This window comes from Leopardus geoffroyi, chromosome B3, assembly GCF_018350155.1.
Source record: "Leopardus geoffroyi isolate Oge1 chromosome B3, O.geoffroyi_Oge1_pat1.0, whole genome shotgun sequence".
In the NCBI taxonomy this organism is placed as follows: Eukaryota; Metazoa; Chordata; class Mammalia; order Carnivora; family Felidae; genus Leopardus; species Leopardus geoffroyi.
The window spans coordinates 39,695,356-39,720,362 of record NC_059337.1 but is presented as its reverse complement, the minus strand read 5'-3'; the positions used below and the strand labels follow the sequence as shown (position 1 = coordinate 39,720,362).

Below are 25,007 nucleotides of genomic sequence, written 5' to 3'. Positions count from 1 at the left end.
TTTCTCTGGGAACAGGCAGCAGGGGTACTTTTGTCCCAGCAGAAACAACTGCCTCCTAGCACAAAGGTCCACTCTTCTAGATGATGGTTTGATGGTTCTCAGCTCTCCTCGTAAGGGACAAATAACCTCTTCTTTTTTCCCCCTGCAGGTTTGTGGATACCCCCTGGCTGGGCTTCATGGAGAATTCTTCACTGATCACTAACCTGAATCCCAGAACAGACCCCCTCTTTCCCTGGACAGAATGAAAGGCCTTCCGTAGCCAGGCATAGCTGGCCATCATGGGGAAATTGATCAGAATGGGGGCACGGGAGAGGCGGTTACTCCGGCCAAAGCGGCTTCATTGGAGTCGCCTCCTCTTCCTGTTGGGAATGTTGGTCATCGGTTCCATCTACCAGCACCTGAGGAGCCCCCGGGGCCTCCCCTCATTGTGGGCAGCAGTCTCCTCCCAACATTCTGTAAAACTGGCCAGCCGGGACCTCCCTGACAATGAGATGATGATGGTGAGCAGTGACCCTCCAAGAGCTAGCTCTGAAATGGAGGTGCCCCAAGCCACGGTGCCCCAAGCCACGGTGGGCAGGTTTCATGAAGCAACACTTGGGATAACAATGAAGAATACACACAATCCACCCAGAAGAACGGCCAACATCACTCCAACAATACCCAAGATTAAGTACACAGCAGGAGACATAGAAAGAGTGAAGGCAGACAGCACAACCATACCCAGTGGAGTACTGAGTCACTACACCCCAACTTCAAACAGACCAACAGTGAAGAATTACACCCCAACACCACCACCCAGGGGAGAAATGCAGAGCTACAATCCAATTCAAGCCAAGGGAAAGGTGAAGAAATACACCCCATCTCCACTTGGTAGACTAGTAGGTAATTATGCCCCATCCACACTCATGACAATGACAAGGAGACATGGGGTCACCCCCAGAACAACAGTGAAAGACAGTGAAATTATGACAACCACCAAAATATTGGAGACTAACCCCTCTAAGAGAATGGTGGAGGAAACCACCCCAGCTACTCTCAAGGGAATAATTAACACCCCAACTTTCCAGATAAGTGGTATAGAAACAAACATCCTGACTTCTCCAAGGAGTATAACGGAAAAGAACACCGTGACTACCCCCAGAACAGTGGACAGTAAGAGCCCGATCAAGCCGCGGGGGTTAGTGGGAAAGAACAGGCTGACAACTTCTCTGGGAACGGTCCTTGAGCGCACCACAGCCATCTCTGAGGGGCAAGTGATGATAAGCACCATGACAGGCAGTAGCCCAAAGGAAAACAAAGCCTCTACTGCTACCTGGAGTGTTAGTGATCCTTTGTCTAGGACCAGTGCATTGACCATGGGAATATCCTCAGCCATCTACACGGGGCTGGCAAAGAAACCTTCCATAGCACCCGGGACCTCATCAACCTCCAAGGTCAGGGTGAATCCAAAGATCCATGTGCATCACTGTGTTTTTGTGGAGCCAGCCCCGGCTGTGCCCCCTGCTTCCTCCCCCAACTTGACAACAGCTGCGATCCCAGAGGCACCCAGTTCCAGTCCCTCAGAGCTGCCCCCTGGCTGGCCAGACCTTCACTCCAAGGCAGAGTACCCCCCAGACTTGTTCAGCATAGAGGAGCGGAGACAGGGCTGGGTGGTGCTGCACATCTTTGGCATGATGTATGTGTTTGTGGCCTTGGCCATCGTGTGTGATGAGTACTTCGTCCCAGCCCTGGGTGTCATCACAGATAAGCTACAGATCTCTGATGATGTGGCAGGTGCCACCTTCATGGCTGCTGGAGGCTCTGCCCCTGAGCTCTTCACCTCCCTCATTGGCGTCTTCATCTCCCACAGCAATGTGGGCATTGGTACCATCGTGGGCTCTGCTGTGTTCAACATCCTCTTTGTCATCGGCACCTGTGCCCTCTTCTCCCGGGAGATCCTCAATCTCACATGGTGGCCCTTGTTCCGTGATGTCTCCTTTTACATCCTTGACCTGATGATGCTCATTCTCTTCTTCCTGGACAGCCTCATTGCCTGGTGGGAAAGCCTGCTGCTGCTGCTGGCCTATGCCTTCTATGTGTTCACCATGAAGTGGAATAAACAACTAGAGATATGGGTGAAGGAGCAGCTCAGCAGGAGGCCAGTGGCCAAGGTCATGGCCTTGGGGGACCTCAGCAAGGTAAGGACAGGATGGTTCAAGCTTCTGCAGCCCCTTTGGGGCAAAAAGGGGGGAGAAGCCAGTGACTAAAGAGGAAAGTGCTGGGTCAGACCTCAAGAGATGGGTGCTTTGGTTCCCTTTGCTATTCATTCAACATTTAAAGTCCTATTCTTTTCTAGGCACTATGCTGGGACCTTTGCAAGAGTGACTTTGGCTCAGCCCCCAATCACCTAGTGGTTATTATCATGATCTATCATTGGTAGGGGAAGAAACCGAGGCCTAATCAAGTCAAACCACTGTTCAAGGTCACACAGCAAATAGGCAGTGGAGCCAGGATTTGAACTTGGGCTGGTCTGACTGGGTCTTTGGAAATAGCATTTGAGCTGGGCTTTGGAGAATATCCAAGGAAGATATCAGGCAGGGAAAAATGATAATCTCTTCCCTGTCCATGGTGTTGAGGGCTTGTCTAGCACCTCCACTTTCACTTAATCTTGTTTGTTCACATTCCAGATGTGGAGGGGCTAGTGGCTGGGATGGGGTCTGGCAGGGGGAGGTTTTTGGGTTTTGTTGTGTTTTTGATATATTGGAGAAGATGAGAGCTCCACTCATCCATGATAGGCTAGCCCTGCGTGCAGAGCCCTCTCTGCGTGTTGAGTGGAGACCAGATATCAGAGACTCTAACCCTAAGGCTTTCTCTTGACCCTCAACTTCCTTTTTAAGAATTTCTTTGCCCCCATGAGGGACCCTCCCTCTAAGTTCACTGCATGATTCAATAACCTGGAAGATGAGATTAGACTGGGGAAGAGATTTCTGAAGATTCATCTCAGAGTTTTTGTTCCTTGACTCCAAAGTGAGATACCCTAGGGAACACAGATCTTGTTTCTTTCTTGCTCCTGAACAGTGAGTTTGGGCAAAGGTCGACTCTCAGCCTGCCTCTTTCGGGTCTCAGACAAACCACTGGTGTGAACATAATTTTGTGTGCAAAGAGTGGAAGGACTTAGCTACTTATTCCAGAGCAGTTTTGATGAGTGGGCAGGATGGAGACCACATTTAGCAGCATGTCTGGGAGATCTATGATGCAAGGAAGAGAAAATGTACTTCCTCTAGGATTTTTGAGATGATGTGGTGTTCTGGACAGAACACAGAACTAAGAGTCAGGAAATCTGGGTTCTATTCTGATTCTGCCTCTAACTAACTGTGTGACCTTGGATGGGTCCCTTCCCTTCTCTGGGGGAAATGACAGAGTCCGACTGGCCACCAAAAGGTCCTATCTGACAACCATTGTCCAAGTGAGTTCAGTTCTGGCAGGCCCCGCATCGTGGTTTTTTTGTCCGGTCTGGTCAACCAAGCTCCAATTGCCATATCTGCAGATGACTCCAAAGGAGAATGTCCTACCCAAGGTTGTACAGCCAGTAGGTGTCAGAACTGGCATGAGAACCCAGGATCTAACTCCCCATTCAGTGCTATTTTCTATTAGGCTACTACTCCATGAAGCCAGAGGCTTAAAAAAGAAAGGGAGGCTCAGAGCATTACATAATTTAATATGAAGAAACAGCGGCCTCCCTCCTAGTGAGGTCCTCAGGGCGCATCTTGCTGAGGGTGGCCATAAGCCTGGTAGTCTCCCCTGAGAAAAGCATCTAATGCCTTGGTACACACAGGCCAGCCGTTTTCAAAATGCCTCTGACTTGCCTCCTAATTCTTATCAGTAATTCTGTTTTTTTAATTTTTTTTAATGTTTATTTATTTTTGAGAGAGAGGGAGACAGAGTGTGAGCGGGGAAGGGACAGAGAGAGAGGGAGATACAGAATCCGAAGCAGGCTCCAGGCTCTGAGCTGTCAGCACAGCCTGATGCAGGGCTTGAACTCACAAACCGTGAGATCGTGACCTGAGCTGAAGTCAGATGCTTAACCGACCGAGCCACCCAGGCACCCCTGTTTTTTGTTTTTTGTTTTTAATTTTTAATGTTTTATTTATTTTTGAGAGAGAGGGAGACAGAGCATGAGTGGGGGAGGGACAGAGAGAGAGGGAGACACAGAATCTGAAGCAGGCTCCAGGCTCTGAGCTGTCAGCACAGAGCCCGACGAGGGGCTTGAACTCACCAACCATGAGATCATGACCTGAGCCGAAGCTGGACGCTTAACAGACTGAGCCACCCAGGCGCCCCTCAGTGCTGTTTTTATTTCAAGTCTCCAAATTCTGAGTTTTCCATTTTGCCAGGGCTAGACCATCAAAGGAAAGCTCATCAAACAGTGAAACATAATCATGATTTTAAAGGAGAATTTGTAATCTACTTAAAGAGACTCTTCAAGGGCAATGGTAGCAGGTCTTTGCCAACCACCAAGAGTGGTGCCGGTTACAGCTCTGTTCTTATCTGTTGAAACAAATCCAGCATGAATTTTAATTAACAGTGTTATTTAAAAAAACAGGTTGAATTACGGGCTATTATTAAAAGTAAATTTATATTTATTTAAAGTTAAAACCTATGGGGTGCCTGGTGGCTCAGTCGGTTAAGTATCTGACTTTGGCTCAGGTCATGATCTCGCAGTTTGTGAGTTCAAGCCCCACGTCAGGCTCTGTGCTGATAGCTCAAAGTCTGGAGCCTGCTTCTGATTCTGTGTCTGCCTCTCTCTGCCCCTTGCCTGCTCGTGCTCTGTCTCTGTCTCTCTCTCTCAAAAATAAATAAACATTCAAAAAAATTTTTTTAAAAAATTAAGAACCTAGCCTGGTGGGCTTGGCCAGTAGAGTATGCGATTCTTGGTCTTGGGGTTGTGAGTTCCAGTCCCATGTTGAGTGCTTAAAAATAAAATCTTTTAAAAAATAAAATAAAATAAAAACCTATAGTTAGTACTTTCCAGCACTAACAACTCCTCACTGAAAATTAGTACAAGTAACAAGAACTATAGCTATTTTGACATGGTTTTTAAAGCATCTGGATTTGGATTTCACCTCAAGTTTCTAATAGCAAGAGAGATAGAGCATTCTTTAAAAAAATTTTTTTTAATGTTTATTTATTTTTGAAAGAGAGATAGTGTGGGAAGGGGAGGGGCAGAGGGTCCAAAACAGGCTCTGTGCTGACAGCAGGGACAAGTTCACAGCTTGAACTCATGAACTGTGAGATCATGACCTGAGCAGAAGTTGGATGCTTCTAGAGATAGAGATAGAGGTAGATAGATATATATAGAGAGAGAACTGTCTTTGTCTTTGCTTCTTCCTTTATGTCTATGTTTGGCTGGCCAAGACCTATGATTTGGTCAGAGGGAGATAAATTATCCTGCACTTCACTGATAGACTGAGGGCAAGCTATTCGGTTTTGAATTCATGCAACAATTCTCGAAAATCCAATTGTTGATCTAGTAAACTGTGTTGGCATTTGTTTTTGCAGTTTACCCCTGTGAACTGTTTGACTTTAACATGAAAATGAACGTGCCTTGCTCTCTCACTAATGTTGACATACTGACGCACACCTCTCCACGACTAATGGTTCCTCTCTGAGCATCACCTCTGGAAAGCAGGGATCCAGGGAAACTGGGCTTATTCAGTCTGCCATGGCCCAAAGTGAAGAAGTCAGAGAGAAGTGGGGCATACCCAGACAGGGTGGTAGGGAGCCAAGGAGAGGCGGGGTAGGCCAGGTCAGAGCCACAGGTGCTCCGGAAGTCTAAGCAGCAGGAAGAGAAGTGGAGGGCAGTGTGAGCCAGCTCCTTTTGGAGAGAAATAGGAATAGGAAAGACACCTGGGCCTCCCCCTGCCTCCGTTAGCAGCCTGGGGTGAGGGGTAGAGGGGGTGGCTACAGCATCAAGCTCATCATTGCCACTAAACAGGAAACAGTCTTTGCATCTCCCAAAGAGGTGCTCCCAGGGTCTTGTCTCTAGCAGGAGATCCGTAAGTATTTGGTTCGGCTTCTTCAGGAAATCCTAACAGTTCGGGGACTCCAGTGTAGAGGAAAGTGAGGCCCCCAGCAGATATATTTAACTCAGCTAGTTTCACAGCAAGTTGGTGGTTCTTACCACTGATTCCTGAAGCTGTACTTTTGGATTTTAATCCAGGCTACACTGCAGACTCTCCCCGTTGCCCTGGGCAAGTCAATGCCATTCAACAAACCTTTATTATTAAGCACTTAGATGAAAAGCAGTGTGGGAAAAAGATTGTGTCCCTTCCAGTAGAAAGGAGAGGCTTGGCAAGAGTAATTGTAATAAAACGAGCTTTATACAAAGTGCTACAAAGTCACTTTGCTTTTCAACCAGGCCTTAGATTGTTTGTCTATAAAGTGAATGGGATGACCCAGAGCAGGGGTTGGCCGACTTTTACCGGAAAGAGCCAGATAGTAAGTATTTCAGGCTTTGCAGGCCATACAGTCTCTGTCACAACTACTCAGCTCTGTTGTTGCAGCATGAAAGCAGCCACAGACAGAACATAAACACACGGAAATGGCCACATGGTGTTTTACCAATTGCAAATACTTGCAGGTGTTTTTCTATGTGAACAATTTGGAGACAAGATCAGAGAATTATTAATTCTTTAAAAAAATTTTTTCACATTTATTTATTTTTGAGAGAGAGACAGAGTGTGAGCATGGGAGGGGCAGAGAGAGAGGGAGACACAGAATCCAAAGCAGGCTCCAGGCTCTGTGCTGACTGAGCTGTCAGCACAGAGCCCGACGCGCGGTGCTCAAATTCACAAACTGTGAAATCATGACCTGAGAGAAAGTCAAGTCAGACGCTTAACCGACTGAGCCACCCAGGCACCCCTGGGCTAAGATATTTTAGACAACATCGTCAAACTGGCATGTATTGGTTTGGGATACCTTTTATGACCCCTATTATCGATATAGGCTAACTTAGCTTGCTCTGAAATTTTATACCTGAGTAGAAAGTATGCCTCAGTATAAAGCGTACACCTGTCCATGTATTTGTTGTAGCCTGACATGATAAATATCTGACTTGCCTTGACCATGCATAGTCACAGAAAGCCAATAAACAGCAAAGCCGATGCACTAGCCGGGCTTTAAAGGCGTTATCTATCAATGGTTGAAGCACCTCTGGCCATTATAGAGAGAGCTCCCAGCTTAGCTAGAAAGGACCAGCCATCTGCAGGAGATGCTAATTGGCAATATGGCCTGAGGGGAGCCAGTGGTGAAAAGGAATCCGAGGGAGGAGGTGGAGGGGGAGGGGAACAAACCTATTTTGGGTCCCTTTGGGTCTCTATCCACATCATGCCCTCAAGAATACTTCAGAATGTGAAACTCTGGAGAAAAGTCTGCCACTCTTTCCTAAATGCATTGAGGCCTGTTTCTTTGTTTGTTTTGTTTTGTTTTCCTGGCAAGGTTTTTTTAATTAAACCAACCAATATGACTCTCAAGCAGGCAAACCAAGTACCTCCTAAGGAGCCACCCCTTCCCTTTCTTGCCAGGGTTGACATTTATTCCAAGGGCTTCTGTCAGTGGCTTATATGGTACCTGTGTGCTGTGGAGACAAGGGGGCTGTGGACAGGAAAGCCTTTTCAGTCTCTGTGGACCACCCCTCTCCCCCGTCCCTGCTCTAGGCTGCAGGGAATCCACTAAGCATCCTAGCCTGGGCTGAGGGTTTGTTTTTTTTTTTTTTTTCCTTCCTTCCTTCCTTCCTTCCTTCCTTCCTTCCTTCCTTCCTTCCTGACTTCCTTAACATTCACCCATTTTTAATTAATTTTTTAAATTTTTAATGTTTACTTATTTTTGAGAGAGAGAGAGAGAGAGAGAGAGAGAGCAAGGGAGGGGCAGAGAGAGAGGGAGACACAGAATATGAAGCAGGATCCAGGCTCTGAGCTGTCAGCACTGAGCCCGACACGGGGCTTGAACCCACGAACCATGAGATCATGACCTAAGCTGAAGTTGGATGCTTACCCGACTGAGCCACCCAGGCACCCCTATTTTTATTTATTTTTTTTAAATAGGCTCCACACCCGTTGTGGGGCTTGAACTCACAATGTTGAGATCAGGGTTGCACGCCCTAGTGACTGAGCCAGCCAGGAGCCCCAGGGTTCCCTCCTTCAACTCCTTGAATACTTAGCTTCCCCCCAGTTGTCACAAAAAGTTGGTATGAGTAGAATTCTCAATTTTAAGCCTTCTTTTCGTCATAAAATTTTTTTAGTGTTCACCTGCTAGTCAGTGCTGGCAGATGACAAAATGAATGTGTAAGAAACAAATATGAACAGAACTCAAGAACCTGATCATGCCTGGTCTAATAGCTTGTCTCCATGAGTGCATGTGTGCTTATAATTGAGATTTTACATGCATTCATGCAACACAGTAACATTTTCTCATACTGAAAATAATGGGTTTAAATATGAGATTAGATATACATGGTGTTCTACAAGTAATAGCATGATTTCTAGATGTTCTACCACCTGAATAACTTGGAAATAGAAAACCAACATTAATAGTGTCGGGGAGAGGGCATATGGATGATAAGTAAAAACAAGATAATTTCAGGGGCACCTGGGCAGCAGTTGAGCATCTGACTCTTGGTTTGGGCTCAGGTCGTAATCTCATGGTTTGTGAGTTGAGCCCTGCATCGGGCTCTGTACTGGTAGTGTGGAGCCTGCTTGGGATTCTCTCTCCCCCACCCACCCCCAAAGTAAATAAATAAAGTTAACATCACCTGTAATGGCATAGGAAAGCACTGAGGGGTTTAGTACTGCAGCGGGTACTGCTGAGGGGTTAGACACCTCAACAGACCAGAGAGTTAGGGAAGGCTTCCTCCGGGAGGTGATGTCTAACAGAATCTTGAAGGACCAGCAGGGGTTGGCTGACTGAAGCTGGGGCCAGGACTCTGCTGGGCTTGTGGAGAGGCCGAGGGAATGAGACACCGTGAGGAGATATAGCCGCACTGTCCAATATGGACCAGTTGCTACATGTAGCTACAGAGCTCTTGAAATGGGGCTGGTCCGACTGAGTTATGCTGTTAAGTATAGAATATACACTGGGTTTCAAAGGTTTGGTATGATGAAAAAAAAGGGGGGGGGGAGTAAAATAGCTCAATGATATTAATTACATGTTGAATTATAATATTTTTAGTATATTGGGCTAGAGTATGTTATTAAAATCAATTCCACTCATTTCTTTTACTTTAAAAAAATGTGGCTGCTACAGGAATTACATTTGCGTATATGACTTGCATTCTATTTCTGTTGGACAGTGCCGGACTGGAGGTAAGCAGGAGGCTAGTGTGTGCTCAGCCAAGCAGTCTGGACTCCCTCATGAGGACAGTAAACCCCCAGGATGTAGGGGAGGGACATGATTTGTGCTTTGTTCAGAAAATCACTCTGGCTGAGGGGTGGAGAATGAGCTGCAAGAGGAACAGATCAGGAGTCAGAGGCTTGCAGGACTGTAGGCAGGAAGAGTGGAGACATGAGGCCACAAGTGAGGACTTTGAGTAACTAGATCTGACAGCTGATTGGACCTGGGCTGTGAAGGAGAGGGAGGAATTTGGGTAGACTTTTGGGTTTCCAGCCTAGACAAATGAGTGGATCCGGATGCAAGACTGTACTCAGCAAAGGGCTAGAGTGAAGGGTCCCCTATTAGAGTCTACCCTCGGTGAAGGCAGGACTCAGACCAGGGTCTCAGTAAATATTTGTTAAATGAACCTTAAAACAACAATAACAACAGAGACTAAAATACATGGTTCAGAAAATGTGTCATGGATGGTCTAGAAGGGGAGAGGTCAATGATTAACTGCTACATCAGTGGGAAACAGAAACTGGAAGTCAGGAGGGGAAGCCCCCTGAGGGCCTGCCATATTTGCCATCCCAGGTTCCCATGAATGGCAGCAAGGGGTCCTATTGCTCAACCTCAGCAAGATACCATGCAGCTGCTGGGGGCTTTGGCTGGCCTGGAGACATCCTCTTTGGTTTCCTCAGCCCCTTTGCTAGTTTTCGTGAGGAGAAGGGGAAGGTGGGGTGATGAGGCTGAAGAAAGAGGAGGGGCACTGGGTTGGTGTGAGAGGTGGATATGAAATGTGTTTGTACTAAGGGCATATTCTGAATGCACCCACTTGCCGGACTGCTTCCTGTAAGTGGACCCATCGTCCACACCTAAAAGTAGGCAAACATTTATGTCCATTTATCTAAAATGTCAATAATTTGCAGAGCCACTAGGGAATAGAGATTTTTACCTCAATACCTTGGGAAAAGAAATAGGAGTTCGTAAACAACAACAGCAACCAATATCTCCCTCCGATGCAGATCGGAGTTCTGACACTGTCTCTGTGAGTGTGGGCAAGCCCCGGGCTCTTCCCGCATCTCAGTTTTCCCATCGATCAAAAAGCAGTAATAGCGCTAACCTTGTCTACTTCACGGGGTTGGCGGTATTGGATGAGAAAGTGGATGTGAAAGGTGTCAGAAGGTTAGAAGCACATGCTGAAGGGAGAAGATATTGGTGTGTGCAAAGAATGATGCGCTCCTAGAGAAGTACTTTGGCTTGAGTAAACCTGAATAGCAGAAAAATCACGAGGCCTGTACATCATGGGGCAAAAGTCAATCTCTCCTGCTCCTCTGAGGACAGAACTGGCTACCCCAAAGGGCAGCCTGGCTCCTCACAGTTTGTTACCTCCAAAAACTCACTGGGTGTGGGTGGGACATGATAAACAGTGAGATGGCTGGGCCACTGGGGGTTGGTGCTATAGCCTCCAGTATCCCAGTGAACTTACAGGTGTGTCACGAAGGAGTCAGGGGCTTTGTTCAAGAAATCTAGAGTGCTCCCTTCAGATGCAGATTGGTTATTTCTGCTCCATTTCATTCATTTGCATATTCATTTGTTCATCCATCTGTTTATTTATTCAAGTGTATATCCAGCATTCAGACCTCCCCCATCCTTCAAAGCTTACTCAGATTCTATCTACATTAAAAACATTTTTTTAAATGTTTATTTATTTTTTGAGAGAGAGAGAGAGAGAGAGACAGAGCGTGAGTGGGGGAGGGGCAGAGAGAGAGGGAGACACAGAATCCGAAGCAGGCTCCAGGCTCTGAGCTGTCAGCACAGAGCCCAAAGCAGGACTTGAACCCACAAACTGTGAGATCATGACCTGAGCTGAAGTCGGACGCTCAACCGACTGAGCCACCGAGGCACCCCAAGTTCTACTTACTTTTGGAAGCCTCCTTGTCCCTCCAACCACTGCACCTTTATCTGACCTTCTCATTTCTTGAATCACGTTCTGCTTTGTATCTGGAGATAGAATTGGTCCCGATTCCTTTCTGACCCAGTCAGTGTTTTCTTTATTTTCTGAGCTGAAACACAGACAGGAGATACAGAGCAAGTCCAGTTCTAGTTCTGGCCATGGAGGCCAGCAGTGAGGAGGGGAAGACAATTACTGGGGGCAGCTATCAGTGACCCTGCCACCTGAAGATAGTACTGGAAGCCACTTAGGAGTAGCTCCTCATTCAGCTCACCTTTAGTGAGCACCTCCTGTGTACAAGAACCTATGCCACAGGCTTGGGGAATAGATGACTATATTGTAAGTTCAAAAAAATATGGAGTCAAGCTGGGTAGATAACTCACATATGGCAAAGTTAAAAAAAAATGACTCTTTTAGGGCCGCCTGGGTGGCTCAGTCGGTTCAGCGTCCAGTTTAGGCTCAGGTCACGATCTCATGGTTTGTGGGTTTGAGCCCTGCGTCAGGCTCTGTGCTGACAACTCAGAGCCCGGAGCCTGCTTCGGATTCTGTGTCTCCCTCTCTCTCTGCCCCTCCCCCCTCCCCCTCTGTCTCTCTCTCTCTCTCAAAAATAAACATTAAAAAAATTTTTTTAAATGATTCTTTTAAAAGTTCAAACAGCATTATAAAGCAATAAATGCCAAGTGGAAAGCTAGTGGTCCAGACAATAGTTACTGTGGGTTTAATGATTCTTCATCTTGGATTTTTCTAGGGCTGTCTCATTTCCCAGATGGCTGCCCTACAGCTTCCCCAGGACACTAGCACTTACTTGATCACAGAGCCAGGTTTTGGTAACACAAAATGTACTTACTCTTGTTATACAGCTTTTGAAGAGAGAGGTATTGTAGTGAGCTGGAGTGAGTGGGGGCGGGGGAAGGGGCCATTCAGGAAAGCTTTATAGAAGTATTCACCGTGAATTTTCTGAAAAACTGGAGACATGGGGGAATGGATGAGGCATTTTATGCAGAGGGAAAAGGTGTAAACAAGGGAACAGGAGCTCGAATAGATTGGGTGTAGTTACAGGATGGTTCATTCATGCATTAATTCAACAAATATTTATTGAACCTTTAGTAAGTGCTCAAGAGTGTTTTCACGCCGAACACATGGTGGTGAATGAAAGAGGCAATCTACCTTCAAGATGCTAGTGGGGCAGTTGATTTATTTGTCTGTTTATTAAATACAAGACTAGATTGAGGAAAGTGCTATGAAGGAAAAGAACAGGAGTGTATAAAAAATAATTAGACAGCACTTTAACCTCACAGAGGAAGGTGACATGTAAATGGAGGCCTGAACTATGGGGAGTGAGGGAGAGAGGGTTCCAAACATGGGAGGAGGGACCCTGTGATGAGGGTTTCACAGCAGGTAAAGACGGTGCATTTGAGGGACTGAGAGACGGTTGGTGGTACTGGGCTGTCGTGAGTGGACACATTTAAGAAGACTGTGGGGGGCGGGGGGCTGAAGCCAGACTGTGAAAGGCCAGGCTGGGGTTTGCACATGTGAAAACATGTCCCGAGACCAGGTTCTCTCTGGGTGTGTTTCTCAAACTGAGGGTTTCTTGGAGAGAGAGAGAATTAGGGAGAGAGAGCAAGGGTCTCTCCAGACATCTCGTGACTCCTGTCCCTGTTTGCAGCCAGGCAATGGGGCAGTTGCGGTGGATGAGCTGCAGGAAAACAAGAAGCTAAAGGTGGGTGCCATGTGGAGTCTGCCCAGAGGGGGCGCTGCAGGGTCTCAGAGGCCCTGTGGCCCTGATGCTGGGGGTGCTGGGCCGGGTTCAGGCTTGGGAAGCCCCAGGGAGTGCTGTCAGGATGAGCCAGGGAAGGCGCCAGCTCCTCTGCCAACAGGACTGTCACCTCTAAGGTGGCCTTGGACGAGGTGCTTGAGGTGCTTGTTTGGGAGCTGAGGCCAGAACATCACTGCTTGCTCCACCATTAGCTTGCTGTGTGAGCTTTTGCATCTGTGAAATGACTGTTTGGACTAGATGAATTCAAGCCCCAACATTTAGAATTGATCTCAAAGCCCAATTACCTGTGGCTTTGAAATGCCCTGGAAATAAGAGAAACATAGGAGAGGCACTGGGGGCATGGCGGGGGGGGGGTCTGAGGCTTCTGAAAAACTGTATCTTGGCTGCTTTAGCCTATGGGATATTTGGGGAGAATTATGCGAACCTAGAAGGGAGAGTCTGGGGCCTGACTGAAACCTTCATCTGAAGAAAATCCCCAGAGCTGTTGTGAAGTACTGTGCTACCACAGCCACTAGATGGCAGAAGAGTTCAGATCAAGAGGGATGGGGGTGGAGTTGGGAGCGTCGGGGAGGGACAGAGCAAGTGTCAGTCTGTCTTTGGATGTTCCCTTGGACAAAAGATGATATTTCTATGTGTGTCACATCTGGGTATCTGCATGACCAGATGTGTGTATGTGTGCACCTATGAAGGTCTCTTGAGCACCTGTGCTTAGAAAAAAGGACTGAACTGGGAATCAAAAGACCTGAGTGCCCATTTTGATACTTTCATTTACTCCCCACACCACCTTGGATAAATCACCTAGCCTCGTTGAGTTTCCATGTCCTTTTCTGTAGAAGGGGGTCACAGCCTTGCTTATCTGGGGGTGGGGCAACGATAAAGCACGATGATGCTTTGTGGACTGTAAAGGGCTGTGCCCGTGCACAGGGGTCCGTCTGTGCTGTGTGTGGGTGTGTGTTTCTATGACAGTGCATTTTCAGGGAAGGACAAACCCTTGGTAATGTGTTATGCTTAGTACACATTGCTCCCTGTTGAGACCTTGGGGAATTATTCGGTATGTAAAATTAGCCAGTCATGGAAGAGTGAGAGGAGCCTGAGAAAGAAAGCAGAGTGTAACTCTTCTCACTGAGGGGAAGGGAGAAGGGAGGCCAGGAGAAGGCTCCTGTGCTTTGTTCTGAGCTCTATGGGAGGGAGGCAGGGTTAGGGAGGCCCTTGTGTGGCTCCTCCTCTGGCTTGGGCAGGGGCTCACTGAGGCCTGTGGGGCTCTCCCCTGCTCAGCTCCCAGCAATGCTGACCCGAGGGAGCAGCTCGACCTCTCTGCACAACAGCACCATCCGCAGCACCATCTACCGGCTCATGCTTCACAGCCTGGACCCTCTGGGAGAAGGTAAGCAAGGCCTCCCTGGACCTGTGTGGTCTCCTGTCCACTCCCTCCCTCCCTCCCGCAGGTGGACAAGACCTGAGACATGCAAAACTAGGAGGCAGTGGGCAGGATGAGGACGGAGTGGGGAATGGGGAGAGTGGGGGGGTGAAGCCAACTGTCTGGGAGACAGGGTAGAGAGAGGACATGGGACTCAACAGGAGAGGGCCCCAAGGAGCTAAGGTTAGGCATCCGTATCCCATGGCTTCCATGTCTGTGTGTCCCCTCCTGTAAAAGGGTCCACTTGTAGTTAGTGAGGCCATGAGTGCCATGTGCCCTGCTCTGGTAGATGTCAGGGCTGTCCTCAGTGACTTCCCTGCGTAGCCCACCACCCACGAGTCGTCTCCAGTGTCCCACAGAACCTCCAGCCAGGCAGCTTGGCCCAGGCTGACTGCCAGGGCCACTTCTGGGGGTACCTCCTGTAGGGCCCCACAGCCCAGAAGCTTTGAGTAGCACCTCCCCTTGCTCTTTGTCTAGCTTTGGAGTCCTAGGGAAACTGCTAACCCTCTCCCTAGCCGGGAACCCCAAAGGAGCTGCCAGGACCACTTCTGGAGGATGACAGGGGTCCAAAGTAAAGTGGGTCCTGATCGACAAATGATGGGGGTAGCTAAGATTCTCTCCATGCACCTTACCAAGTCTTGCCTTTTGGCCCGCTTCCCCAGAGAACTGTTCCTAAAATGCTTCTCAGGCCCCTAAAGGGCACCCTCAGGTACACTCCTGTTCTCCTTGGGTCCCTTCATCTCTGGATCTCTGGTGCAAAACTAGGAGCCCAGGTTGGCCTGTGGGCAGAAGCCAAGGGGTCAGAGTGTAGTTGGAAGGAAGGCTGAGGGCTGAGCTGAATATGACACTGGAGACTGGCCCATGAGCATCGGGAAACACCCTCACTGACTTTTCTGGTTCAGGGACAAATCTTGAGGGGGGGGGGGAGAGGGGGGAGGGGGAGGAGTGGCAGGGGGAGAGGTTGGGAAGGGGCTCAGAATTTCCTCAGGCCTTGAAATATCCCCTTCAGATACAGTATTGGGTTTAGGGTATTTAAAAGGCTATTGTACTGGGAAAAGCAGAGACAAAGCCGAGGTGATGAAACCTTCCTCAGGAAATCCTCAGGGCGAGCCTCTGCAGACATTGAGAGAGGCTACTTCCAAGTGTCAACTCCAGAAAAACAGTGCCCCTGGAGTTTTGAGAGTGGAGTTTGCATTACGCAGTAGCCTGTGGGTGATCGTGCTGGGGGCGTACCTGGCCTGGGGCAGTGAAGGAAGCTGTATCTCTGGGTTACTCTCGGCCACTCCTTGTAGAATCACCAACTCTAGCAAAGTCCTGAAGATAAAGATCTCCTGAATGGGACTGCAGGGCCCCTTGCCTGGGCCACTTCCACGACTGGCAGCCTGCCAACAGCTGACCTACTTGTCCTAACAGGATTATGTGATGGCCAGGCCAGGCAGAGGTCAGAGGAGATTGATACTAAGTAGGAGATGATCCGGCCACGCTGAGAGTAGAGAGGCCACGTGAGGAAACAAGTGCTGGGGGAGCCAGCGACAGTCATCCCTAGGAAGACAAGCAAGCTTGGTATATGGTGGGTACATGCGGCAGGCATGGAGGCGTGGAAAGGCCCTCGTGGCGGGTACCTGCTGATAGGCTCTGGGACGAAGTCCTGCTCTGAGAAGCCAACCCGGATTCTATACTCCCAGACCCCATCCAGGAGGGCCTGGGACCTTGCAGAACTGTGGTGAATTTGTTCCCAAGACTTTCCAGATCCATGTTTGTGTTTCCATATGCTGTTTCCAAATGGCTGTCCAGATGTTTCCACCCTTTCCAGGTGTTCCAACTCTTTCCACAGAGCTGATGTGTGGTCTGAACTCTCACCCACCCTGTGAAGGGGCCTTTCTTCTCCAGGATCCTATGCCTTCTATGGTGACTTCACATCTATGGATGTGTGCATATGTAAGAGAGGGAGAGAGGGACAGAAAGAGGTTCTGCAGCTGAACTGCTTTCCTCAGTGGCAAGGGAAATGAGAGGTTAGGGTGTGTGATGAGGAATGAGAAGGAAACAGGGGGACTTGGTTTTTCTTGCTAGCCCTTCCAGCCAACAGTCGGCAGATATTCTCAGCACCAGGACCAGAATGAGTGGGACTCTCTCCTTTGGTAACAACTCTGTGTTCGTTGCTCAACAGAAGATTGCAATGCGTCATCCACGCCAGGGGGGCATTAAAGGTGTGTGGGTGAAGGAGGCAGCGGAGGGCCTGCTTCCTGACATCTCAGCTCTGACAAACACCTGCTGGGTTGGCCCGTCAGGACACTTGGAAGTCATGCCAGAGTGGTGGCCCTGCAGGATGGAGCCTGTTGCCAGACGCAGCTGCAGCTGAACCATCTCTGAGAGCTTAGTTGACAGGCTGAAAGGAGGAAATTCCAGACCCGTTTATGCTTCCTGCCCATCCTGGACCCAGGCAGAGTTTGGTCCCAGCAGCTTCCCACATTGTACCTTCTCAGTCTGTCTGTCATAAACTAGAGGATCTTCAGGGTCCCTTCTAACTCAAACGCTCTGGAATGCTGGGCCACTGCAGAGATGCTTCCTGGGTGGGACAGCTGCTCTCCATTACTCACTTCGTCCTTGTTGTAGCTAATGCTTATATAGTGCTTTCTAGGTGCCAGGCACTGTTTAAAGCACATTCATGTATAAACTTACTTATTCCATTAACAACTCTGTAAGATTTTACAGATGAAGAAGCTGAGAGACAGAGAGGTTAAGCAATCACTGAGCTAGGTCCCTGACTATCAAGTGGCAGAATTAGGATCCAAACCCAGACTATCTGGTATCAGAATCCCAGCTAACATAGCAATATTTAATTGTAGCATTAAAGCTTTTTTATTTATTTTTGTCTCACGGACCCCCACATCAGTGCTCTCAGTGTATCATGATGTTGCCTTTTTAGAGGGGGACGCTGAGGCTTAGAGAGGGCACACAGGCTTCCCAGGGTCACCCAGCGCTCACAGGGGAGAGCCAGCCTGGACTCCAGAATAGATTCCATGGTGCCACTTTCTTTTCTCGCTTGTGTCGTTGTCCTTACCCTCCCAGGTTACACAGCTGTGAGGACCCGCAGGAGCCCCTGCACCTGTCTCTGTGCCTCCCACCTTGAATTACACATGTAAACTTTGCATGTTGCCTGGAGCATCATCACACTGAAAAAGATTGCCCTCCCTAGTTTTCTTGCCTGGAAATCAGAGCAGCACTATTCTGTCCATAGTTCTCTTTGGGCCTCTGGCAAAGTGCGTTCATAGAGATCCGAAAGGAGGCTCCAGGTACCTAGGGTCAAAATAGTGTGGCAGGGAGGTTGGTGGTAGGCTATTTCCCCTTTCTGACCAGAGAAGAAAGTCTCACCAGTAGTGCTCCTGGAGCTATAGCAGAGCTTCTGGTAAATTCATTGAAGAAAGCAAGCTACAAAGGATCTTACAGATAATCCAGTCCAAGGATGGCAAAAATGTCTCCCTGCCATTTTTCGTCCGTTCCCTGCTCATTGCAGACATCACCAATAAATCACGGTAAAACCTCCACTATCCTTGGATCAGAATCCTCCTCAATCCAGCACTCAAAACAGCCATCATTCGAGCTCGTAAAGAAAATAAATCCTATTTGTTGCCTCTGAGTCCAACCATGTCATCTTACCAGAGAGGAAATAGGAGCAGAGAGGGGACGTGACTTGCCTAAGGTCACAGCCAGTTAGTAACATACAGGGAATTTAAGGCGAAAGCTTGGGAGCGGGCAGCAGGAACATGCAGAGTAGGACCGGAACCCAGACCATGACTTCTAGGCCAGCCTCTTCCCACCCACTTCAGCTGCTCTGGTTGCTCAGCTGACCAGTGTAACTGAAGGGCCTCAGATAAGATGGGTTCCCCTTTCTCATTTGCAGCCCATCCCTCCAAGGATAAGGAGGAGGAGAGCTTGAATCAGGAGAACAAAGCCAAGCCTCACGCTAATGCAGAGAACAAACCAGGTGAGAGGATGGTGAAACTGGTGGGTTTCCTCATGCTACCTTCCTCCTTTCTGTTGGCCAGGGGCTGAGACGTGCCTCTCGGCCTGTCTGGGCCAGTCAGCTGGAGTGATAGCCTGGTGCTGCCCTGAGTGCCACTGCACTCTAGCCTCCTCCTTCCAGTATGCTCCCTTTCTGATTGGGCTGCTGGCCCTAGGGAGGCTCTGGACAGCCCCTCCGCACTCTCCTCTGATGGGCCAGGCCAGGCCAGGCCAAGGGGTTATTGAAGGCCCGTTTCTTTTTCACTAAATCTCATCCCAAATGAGACTCCATGGGACCTCTGTTTCTTCTTCCTGTCACTTCTACAAAAGGACAGTGCTCTTAGGGATTGGTCTGAGACCAGCAACCCCAGGAGGGAAGGACACCAGGGGTCTGGTGATGCAGAAGTCCAGCATCCATGTGGCACCTGGGATGGAGGGAATGAGGAAGCTCCTGCCCCTGTGGGTTCTGCACAGCACACCGGGCCTGCCCCATGCACCCAGCGACCTGCGGAAGGAGGGAGAGCGGCAGCCATTTTTTCCATACAATAGACAAGGAAACCCAGGCTGAGAGGTCAACTGACTCGTCTGAAGAAGTGAGAGGGTCTGCTCCTAAACCCGGCTCTCCAGGCTTTCTGAGTCTCCCTTCCCTGCCACCTATTTCAAGGCTTCCAAACTGCTGTGCTGCCTTTGAAGTCATCAGGATCCTCTCCACGTAGGCGGTAGGGGGCAGGGTCAGACCCTGAGGGCTGGGGCTTTGCCCTCTCTTTGGTCCCAGTTGCCCAAGCTTTTTATAGGTTGGATCCCTGGCCCCACTGGTCGGGATGGAAATATGTGTGAATACAGGGGGAGAAAGGATGGCCACCTCCTGGCTGTCCTATCTGCAGCTATCTCTGTGGACAGGGCAACAATAATTCCTATCACATCTTGTTACTTTTCCTAACAACAAGAAATTCCCCAAACTTACTGAGACCCTGGGGTGGACGCGTCCTGTAGCCCCTCACACTGGCTCTGCCAGCTGCCCTCAAAAACTGGCACACTCTTCTGATCTTTTCCATGTTTGTCCTTTAAAGAGGAGGAGTCAGCCAAGCTTCCTGCGGTCACGGTCACACCAGCCCCTGCTCCAGATGTTGAGGGAGATCAGGAGGAAGATCCTGGCAGTCAGGTAGGCACGAGCCTCTTCCCAGGTGGAGGGGATTGACCAGGCCCAGGGAAGGAGTTGCTGACCAAAGAGTCTTCCTTCTTGAAGGTCTGAAATGCTGCTTGAGGTTCATTCCTCTGAAGTAAGTATGGCCCTTTCTCTGAAGATCAAATAATACCTCATGGGGCCAGTTAATTTACCATTAACACCTTAGTGTGAGTGCGATATATGCACATGAGAATGTGCGGCCACAGGTCACGTGCTGGGAGAACATGAGGAATAACTATTAGGGGGTCTGTCAGAAACTAGGGGGCAGTAAGACCAGGCAGCCCAAAGCGTAGCTCCATGCCTTGGAACCCCCTGAGGTTTGTCTACAGGGCTTGCCGCTGCCTTTACAGCCACACAGCCTCTTCTTCCACCACGCTCCAGCTACACTGGACTCCTGTCTCTGTGCTCTTCTGGACCTTGGTTTCCTCCCCGTCATGTATCCCCCCACCTGCATGTATCCCCTCACCCACCTCTCCGGGCCACTGTAAATGCCTCCATTGCCCTCAAGCTTCCCTGACCCCCCACCCCCATCTGATGAATAAATGCCCATGTGCTTTGTCCCTGTCCCAGGGCTCTTATCACTGCCTTCCCCGCACTCCATTTAGGAGTCTCTCTTCCTTCAGCTCGCTGCTGAGTGAAGTTCCTGAGGGCAGGATGCACTCCTGAACTGTCTGTCCCACAGAGAGAAGTGCGGTGCCTGGCACACGTGGCTGTGCTCAGTAAGGGTTCAGAGATGACAGTGAGGGTGTGGGGCCTCCCTCGGGCCAGCAGCCCAGTCAGAAAGGGAGTCGATGATGGTCAATGATAGACTTGCATTTAGTTTGCAGGTTCCATCCCTGTTTGTTTTTTTAGTTTGCCACCCAGAAATAGTCAATTATACCTCATCCTTAAGCCAGCAACTTTGGGTTTAGTGTCTAAGACCTCTTGATGGTATCATGAGTGTCCTGAGTAGACCCACTACAGCCAGCTCAAGTACAAGGGATTAAGAGGAGACAGAGAGATCTCCTGGAATCCCAGGGCCAGAAGCAAAGCTCCATTTCACAAAGAACTGCCCCCAGCTCTAAGCAGGCAGCTGTGACCCTGGTGGCTTCTCACTGTCTGTCTTTGCTCCCTCATGTTCCCTTCCCTGTGTGCAGACTTTTTTTCCTCTCAATTTTTATTTATTTTGGGAAGAGAGAGAGAGTGCGAGTGGGGAGGGGCAGAGAAAAAAGGGAGAGAGAGAGAATCCCAACCAGGCTCGGAGCCTGATGTGGGGTTTGAACTCATGAACCGTGAAATCACGAACTGAGCCGAAGTCGGGTGCTTAACCGACTGAGCCACCCAGGTGCCCCGCATTTGCTTTCTTATTAGCACACATAGCACCACTCTAGGCCCCAGTCCATTATGGGGGTCAACCGATGACCGGCTCCCAGTCTCAGAAGAGAGCATCTGTTTAAACCAGGTCACAGGTCAGGGATCCAGCCTGTGTCTAAGCTGTGACAGGCAGTGCTGGGGTGCTCTGACTCCAACACAGAAGAACGGAGCCACCCATTCAGAGGGTGTTAGGGGTGACAGTTCTCAGAGAAAAGGGTGCAGGCTGGGCAGACACTCCCACACCTATGGATTTAAATGACTTGTCATCTCCCCCAGTAAGCCTTCTCTCCTGATGGGATTGGGGGAGGGAGGGCAGGAAGTATTTCAGGGGCACCTAGGTGGCTCAGTCGGTTGAGCGTCCGACTTCGGCTCAGGTCATGATCTCATGGCTCGTGGGTTCGAGCCCTGTGTCGGGCTCTGTACTGACAGCTCAGAGCCTAGAGTCTGCTTCAGATTCTGTGTCCCTCTCTTGCTGTGCCCCTCCCTGGTTCATGCTCTCTCTTTCTCTCAAGAATAAATAAAAAACATTAAAAATTAAAAAAAAATGTACTCTCGACCATTAAGTTAGAGTATCTGGGGTGGGTATGAATGTTTTTAAAACCCTCAGGTGATCTGAATATGCAGTGGAGTTCAGAATCACTGAGTATCCCTTGGGGTTGGCTGTGTGAACTTTGTTACAGATGACATACTCTATGAGCACACAGCGCAGGTCACTTGCTCAAGGGACAGGCCAGGCTTGTTGCTATAGGTTAGTTGGGCACCTAATCTGAGGACACTCAGAATCAATGCCTTTTAGAGTGCATGGAGTCACAGTGTTTGGTTCCCAAACACTGGTCTGCAAATGCATCTATTAGGAGCACTTGTGAGCATGTTAAAATAGATTCTTGGCTTAGTTCTCATCACAGAGATTCTAATTCAGTTGGTCCAGGAGGGGCCAGGACATCTGGATATCTTTTATTTCATTAACTTATTTTGAAAATTAGTATTTATACTAAGCTCCCCAACTGAGAACCAAACATCTCATTCAGCCCTGGCATTTGCGAAGAAGGGTAGCTTGGTGGTTAAGAGGCCAAGAGCTGGACTATCCATATGACAAATCCCAACTTTATCACTTACACCATGTGGACCACTGTGTGGACCACAGGCAAGTTATTTAACTATTCTGTACCCTAGTTTCTCCATCTGTCAGATGGGTTTAATTCCATCTATATCATAAGTTAATTGACTCATGAAACACAGTAAGTGCTAGCTATTATTATTGAAGCCACTTAACATAGTGCCTGGCACATAAAACCCCCCAGTAAATAGGTATTACCATCATAGTTTTACATTCATAATATAACAATTTAGAAGTTTTAGTAGGCTCAGCAATGTAACCACCAAAAGATATGCAATATTAGGCAACATTAATGGAAGTAGGTATCCAAGAGAGGGAAGTGATAATCTTATTCCATTCTGTGGTCCGACCCTATTATGTGTGGTGTTCTGTTTCAGTTTTCAAAGCTTCCTCATGGGGTATAATCTAACTAGAATGAGTTCACCAAGATGGGGAGGAGGCTCCAGGCCATAGCATGGAATAACTCAGGGAAATCTTTAACTCAGGGAAAAGAGCTGCCTCATGAAAGAGTGATTAGCTTTGTTCTGTGTGGCTCCAAAGAGTCAACCTATGCACAGAGAGTAGAACCTTGTTACAAATATGGACTCTAATCAGAGTTGCCAAGATACAGAGGGTGCCTTAGGTGGTGAGTCTTCCATCCCTGAAAATAATCAAATAAAGAAAGGACAACCACTGTTGTGGTTGTGGAGGAATTTTGCTGAATGATTTCTCCTCCTACTCAAGTTTTTAGATCCATTCTGAGAACAGCAACAACAAAGTGGGGGAAAAGTGGGAGGGAAAACAAACCCAGCAGTTATTACACATTAATTTGTTGGCTTTGGACTGCAGGGAGGAGATGTGGCTGGACCTGAGAGCACAGGTGAAATAGTAGCTGAAGAGGGTGAAGCTCCTGGTGAAGGCAAAAATGAAGAGCAAGGTGGAGGTGAGACTCAACTGGAAGGTGAAGGTGAAATTGAAGCAGAAGGAGAAGCAGGTGAACATGGCAGTGAACTCCAAGCAGAAGATGAGGACATGAAAGCTGATGAAGGTGGAGGTGAAGGTGAACTCCAAGCAGAAGGAGAAGCAGGTGAACATGGCAGTGAACTCCAAGCAGAAGATGAGGACATGAAAGCTGATGAAGGTGGAGGTGAAGGTGAACTCCAAGCAGAAGAGGGTGAAATGAAAGCTGATGAAGGTGAAAATGAAGAGCAGGAGTTCAATGCTGAGAGTCAAGGTGAAGCCAAAAGTGACGAGAAAGGTACAGATGGTGAAGGGGGAGGTGATGGAGGTGACAGTAAAGATGAAGAGGAGGACGAAGAGGAAGAGGAGGACGATGAGGAAGAGGAGGACGATGAGGAAGAGGAGGACGATGAGGAAGAAGAGGAGGCAAATGAGGAGCCTTTGTCCCTGGAGTGGCCCGACACCAGGCAGAAGCAAGCCATTTACCTCTTCCTCCTGCCCATTGTGTTCCCACTGTGGTTGACGGTGCCTGATGTCCGGAGGCTGGTGAGTTTGCCCAGCTGTACCCCAGGGAATCTGTGGAGTCTCTAGGCACTCCCGCTCAAGAAGTGAAAAGACAGGGCAAACCAGCTTGGCAGGGCTCAACCACAGAGAGTATCTGGGATGCAACTTGTAGCTCCAGATGGGACCATGCACCTATGGGGACATACCGGTGGGCTTGGGAGGCCCTAAGACATGCTTATTTCCATCACTATAAGCATGTGATCTGGTCCCTCAACTCCTATTCTCAGTTTCTCGATTTTAATATGGGAATGATGCCAAGACGCCCCCACTCCGCCCCTGTATTTCCAGGGATATTCTGAAAACCTAGGGGGAAAGTACTGTTTCTACCCAGTATTCTCATTTATAGGGAAAGCGCTAACATACCCTACCCAAAGGCCATCCATACGCTGTCTCTAGGTCCAGAGATGGGTGGGGTAGGGGGGAGGTGGCAGATACCAAACCAAACACCTACGCAAGTCTGGCTCTAGGGCAAGCAAACAGTCCTCTTCAGTTTGGTGACTGCTGAATGCCCTGCTGCCTGGACTCCCCTGCAGGCCACCATCCCAGGGTCCTCACTGGAGATCCAGATCTCAGCTGACACATCCCCAGATCCTCTCCATCACTCACTCAGCAGATCCCGACCCTGATTCTGGGGCTCCCTCAGAAGGGCCAATGACCTTTAGCATCTGCAACTTATTTCTCTTCCTTTTCAAACTTGCAAATAGGAGTCTAGGAAGTTTTTTGTTATCACCTTCCTGGGATCCATCGTGTGGATAGCCATTTTCTCATACCTCATGGTCTGGTGGGCTCACCAGGTGAGTGAACAGCAGGAACTATATCCAACGTCAGCGGGGCCCAAGGACAATTTTTACCTTCAGGGTCAATGGCCAGTACCCAGGGAACAGTGAGGCTCAAGTGACTTTGTAGTTTCTAGATTGTTTACGAAGGGTCAAAGTTGCCTTTTTTCTTCCAGTGAGTGTAGTGTTTTCAAGTGCGGCGCTTCTGTCTTAATGTTCATGCTGTAGCCTCACATAGAAGGCCCTTCACAGTCTGACCCAACTGACCATTGCTTATTAGCCTTACTCCAGGCTTTCTCTGTCATGGATGCCCTGCTCCTCCCCACCTGGCGATGTTGGACACACTTGCGAGAGCAAGCTCGATTTTGCCTTGTCTCTGGCATCCAGTGAGTCTTCCTCTGAGTGCCCATTGCTTTCCTGTTCTACCTGTAATTGTTGTTCACGAGCTTTTTTCTTTCAGTAGGCTGAGGGTAGGGGCAGTGTTGTGGTGCCCATACTTCTATCTCCAGCCTCTAACTGGCACATAGCAGGTGTCCATGGTTCTGGAGATGGAAACGTGACACGAACAGGTGTTCAG

At 48.9% G+C, this 25,007-nt stretch overlaps 1 protein-coding gene across 7 annotated transcripts in view; it reads left to right on the top strand.

Moving 5' to 3' along the window:
* The window catches only part of SLC24A1 (solute carrier family 24 member 1), a 38,887-nt gene that overhangs the window by 11,566 nt on the left and 2,314 nt on the right, over positions 1-25,007 (top strand). For 2 of the 7 annotated variants that reach the window (XM_045449393.1, XM_045449392.1), the window contains exons 2-8: positions 149-2,177; positions 12,966-13,019; positions 14,352-14,460; positions 18,395-18,478; positions 19,566-19,657; positions 22,980-23,636; positions 24,359-24,448. In XM_045449393.1, coding sequence (XP_045305349.1) covers positions 279-2,177; positions 12,966-13,019; positions 14,352-14,460; positions 18,395-18,478; positions 19,566-19,657; positions 22,980-23,636; positions 24,359-24,448 — 2,985 coding nt within the window. In that variant the 5' untranslated portion in view covers positions 149-278. The remainder of the gene's footprint in view (positions 1-148; positions 2,178-12,965; positions 13,020-14,351; positions 14,461-18,394; positions 18,479-19,565; positions 19,658-22,979; positions 23,637-24,358; positions 24,449-25,007) is intronic. The other 5 variants (XM_045449396.1, XM_045449398.1, XM_045449397.1 and 2 more) reach the window with 5 other exon arrangements.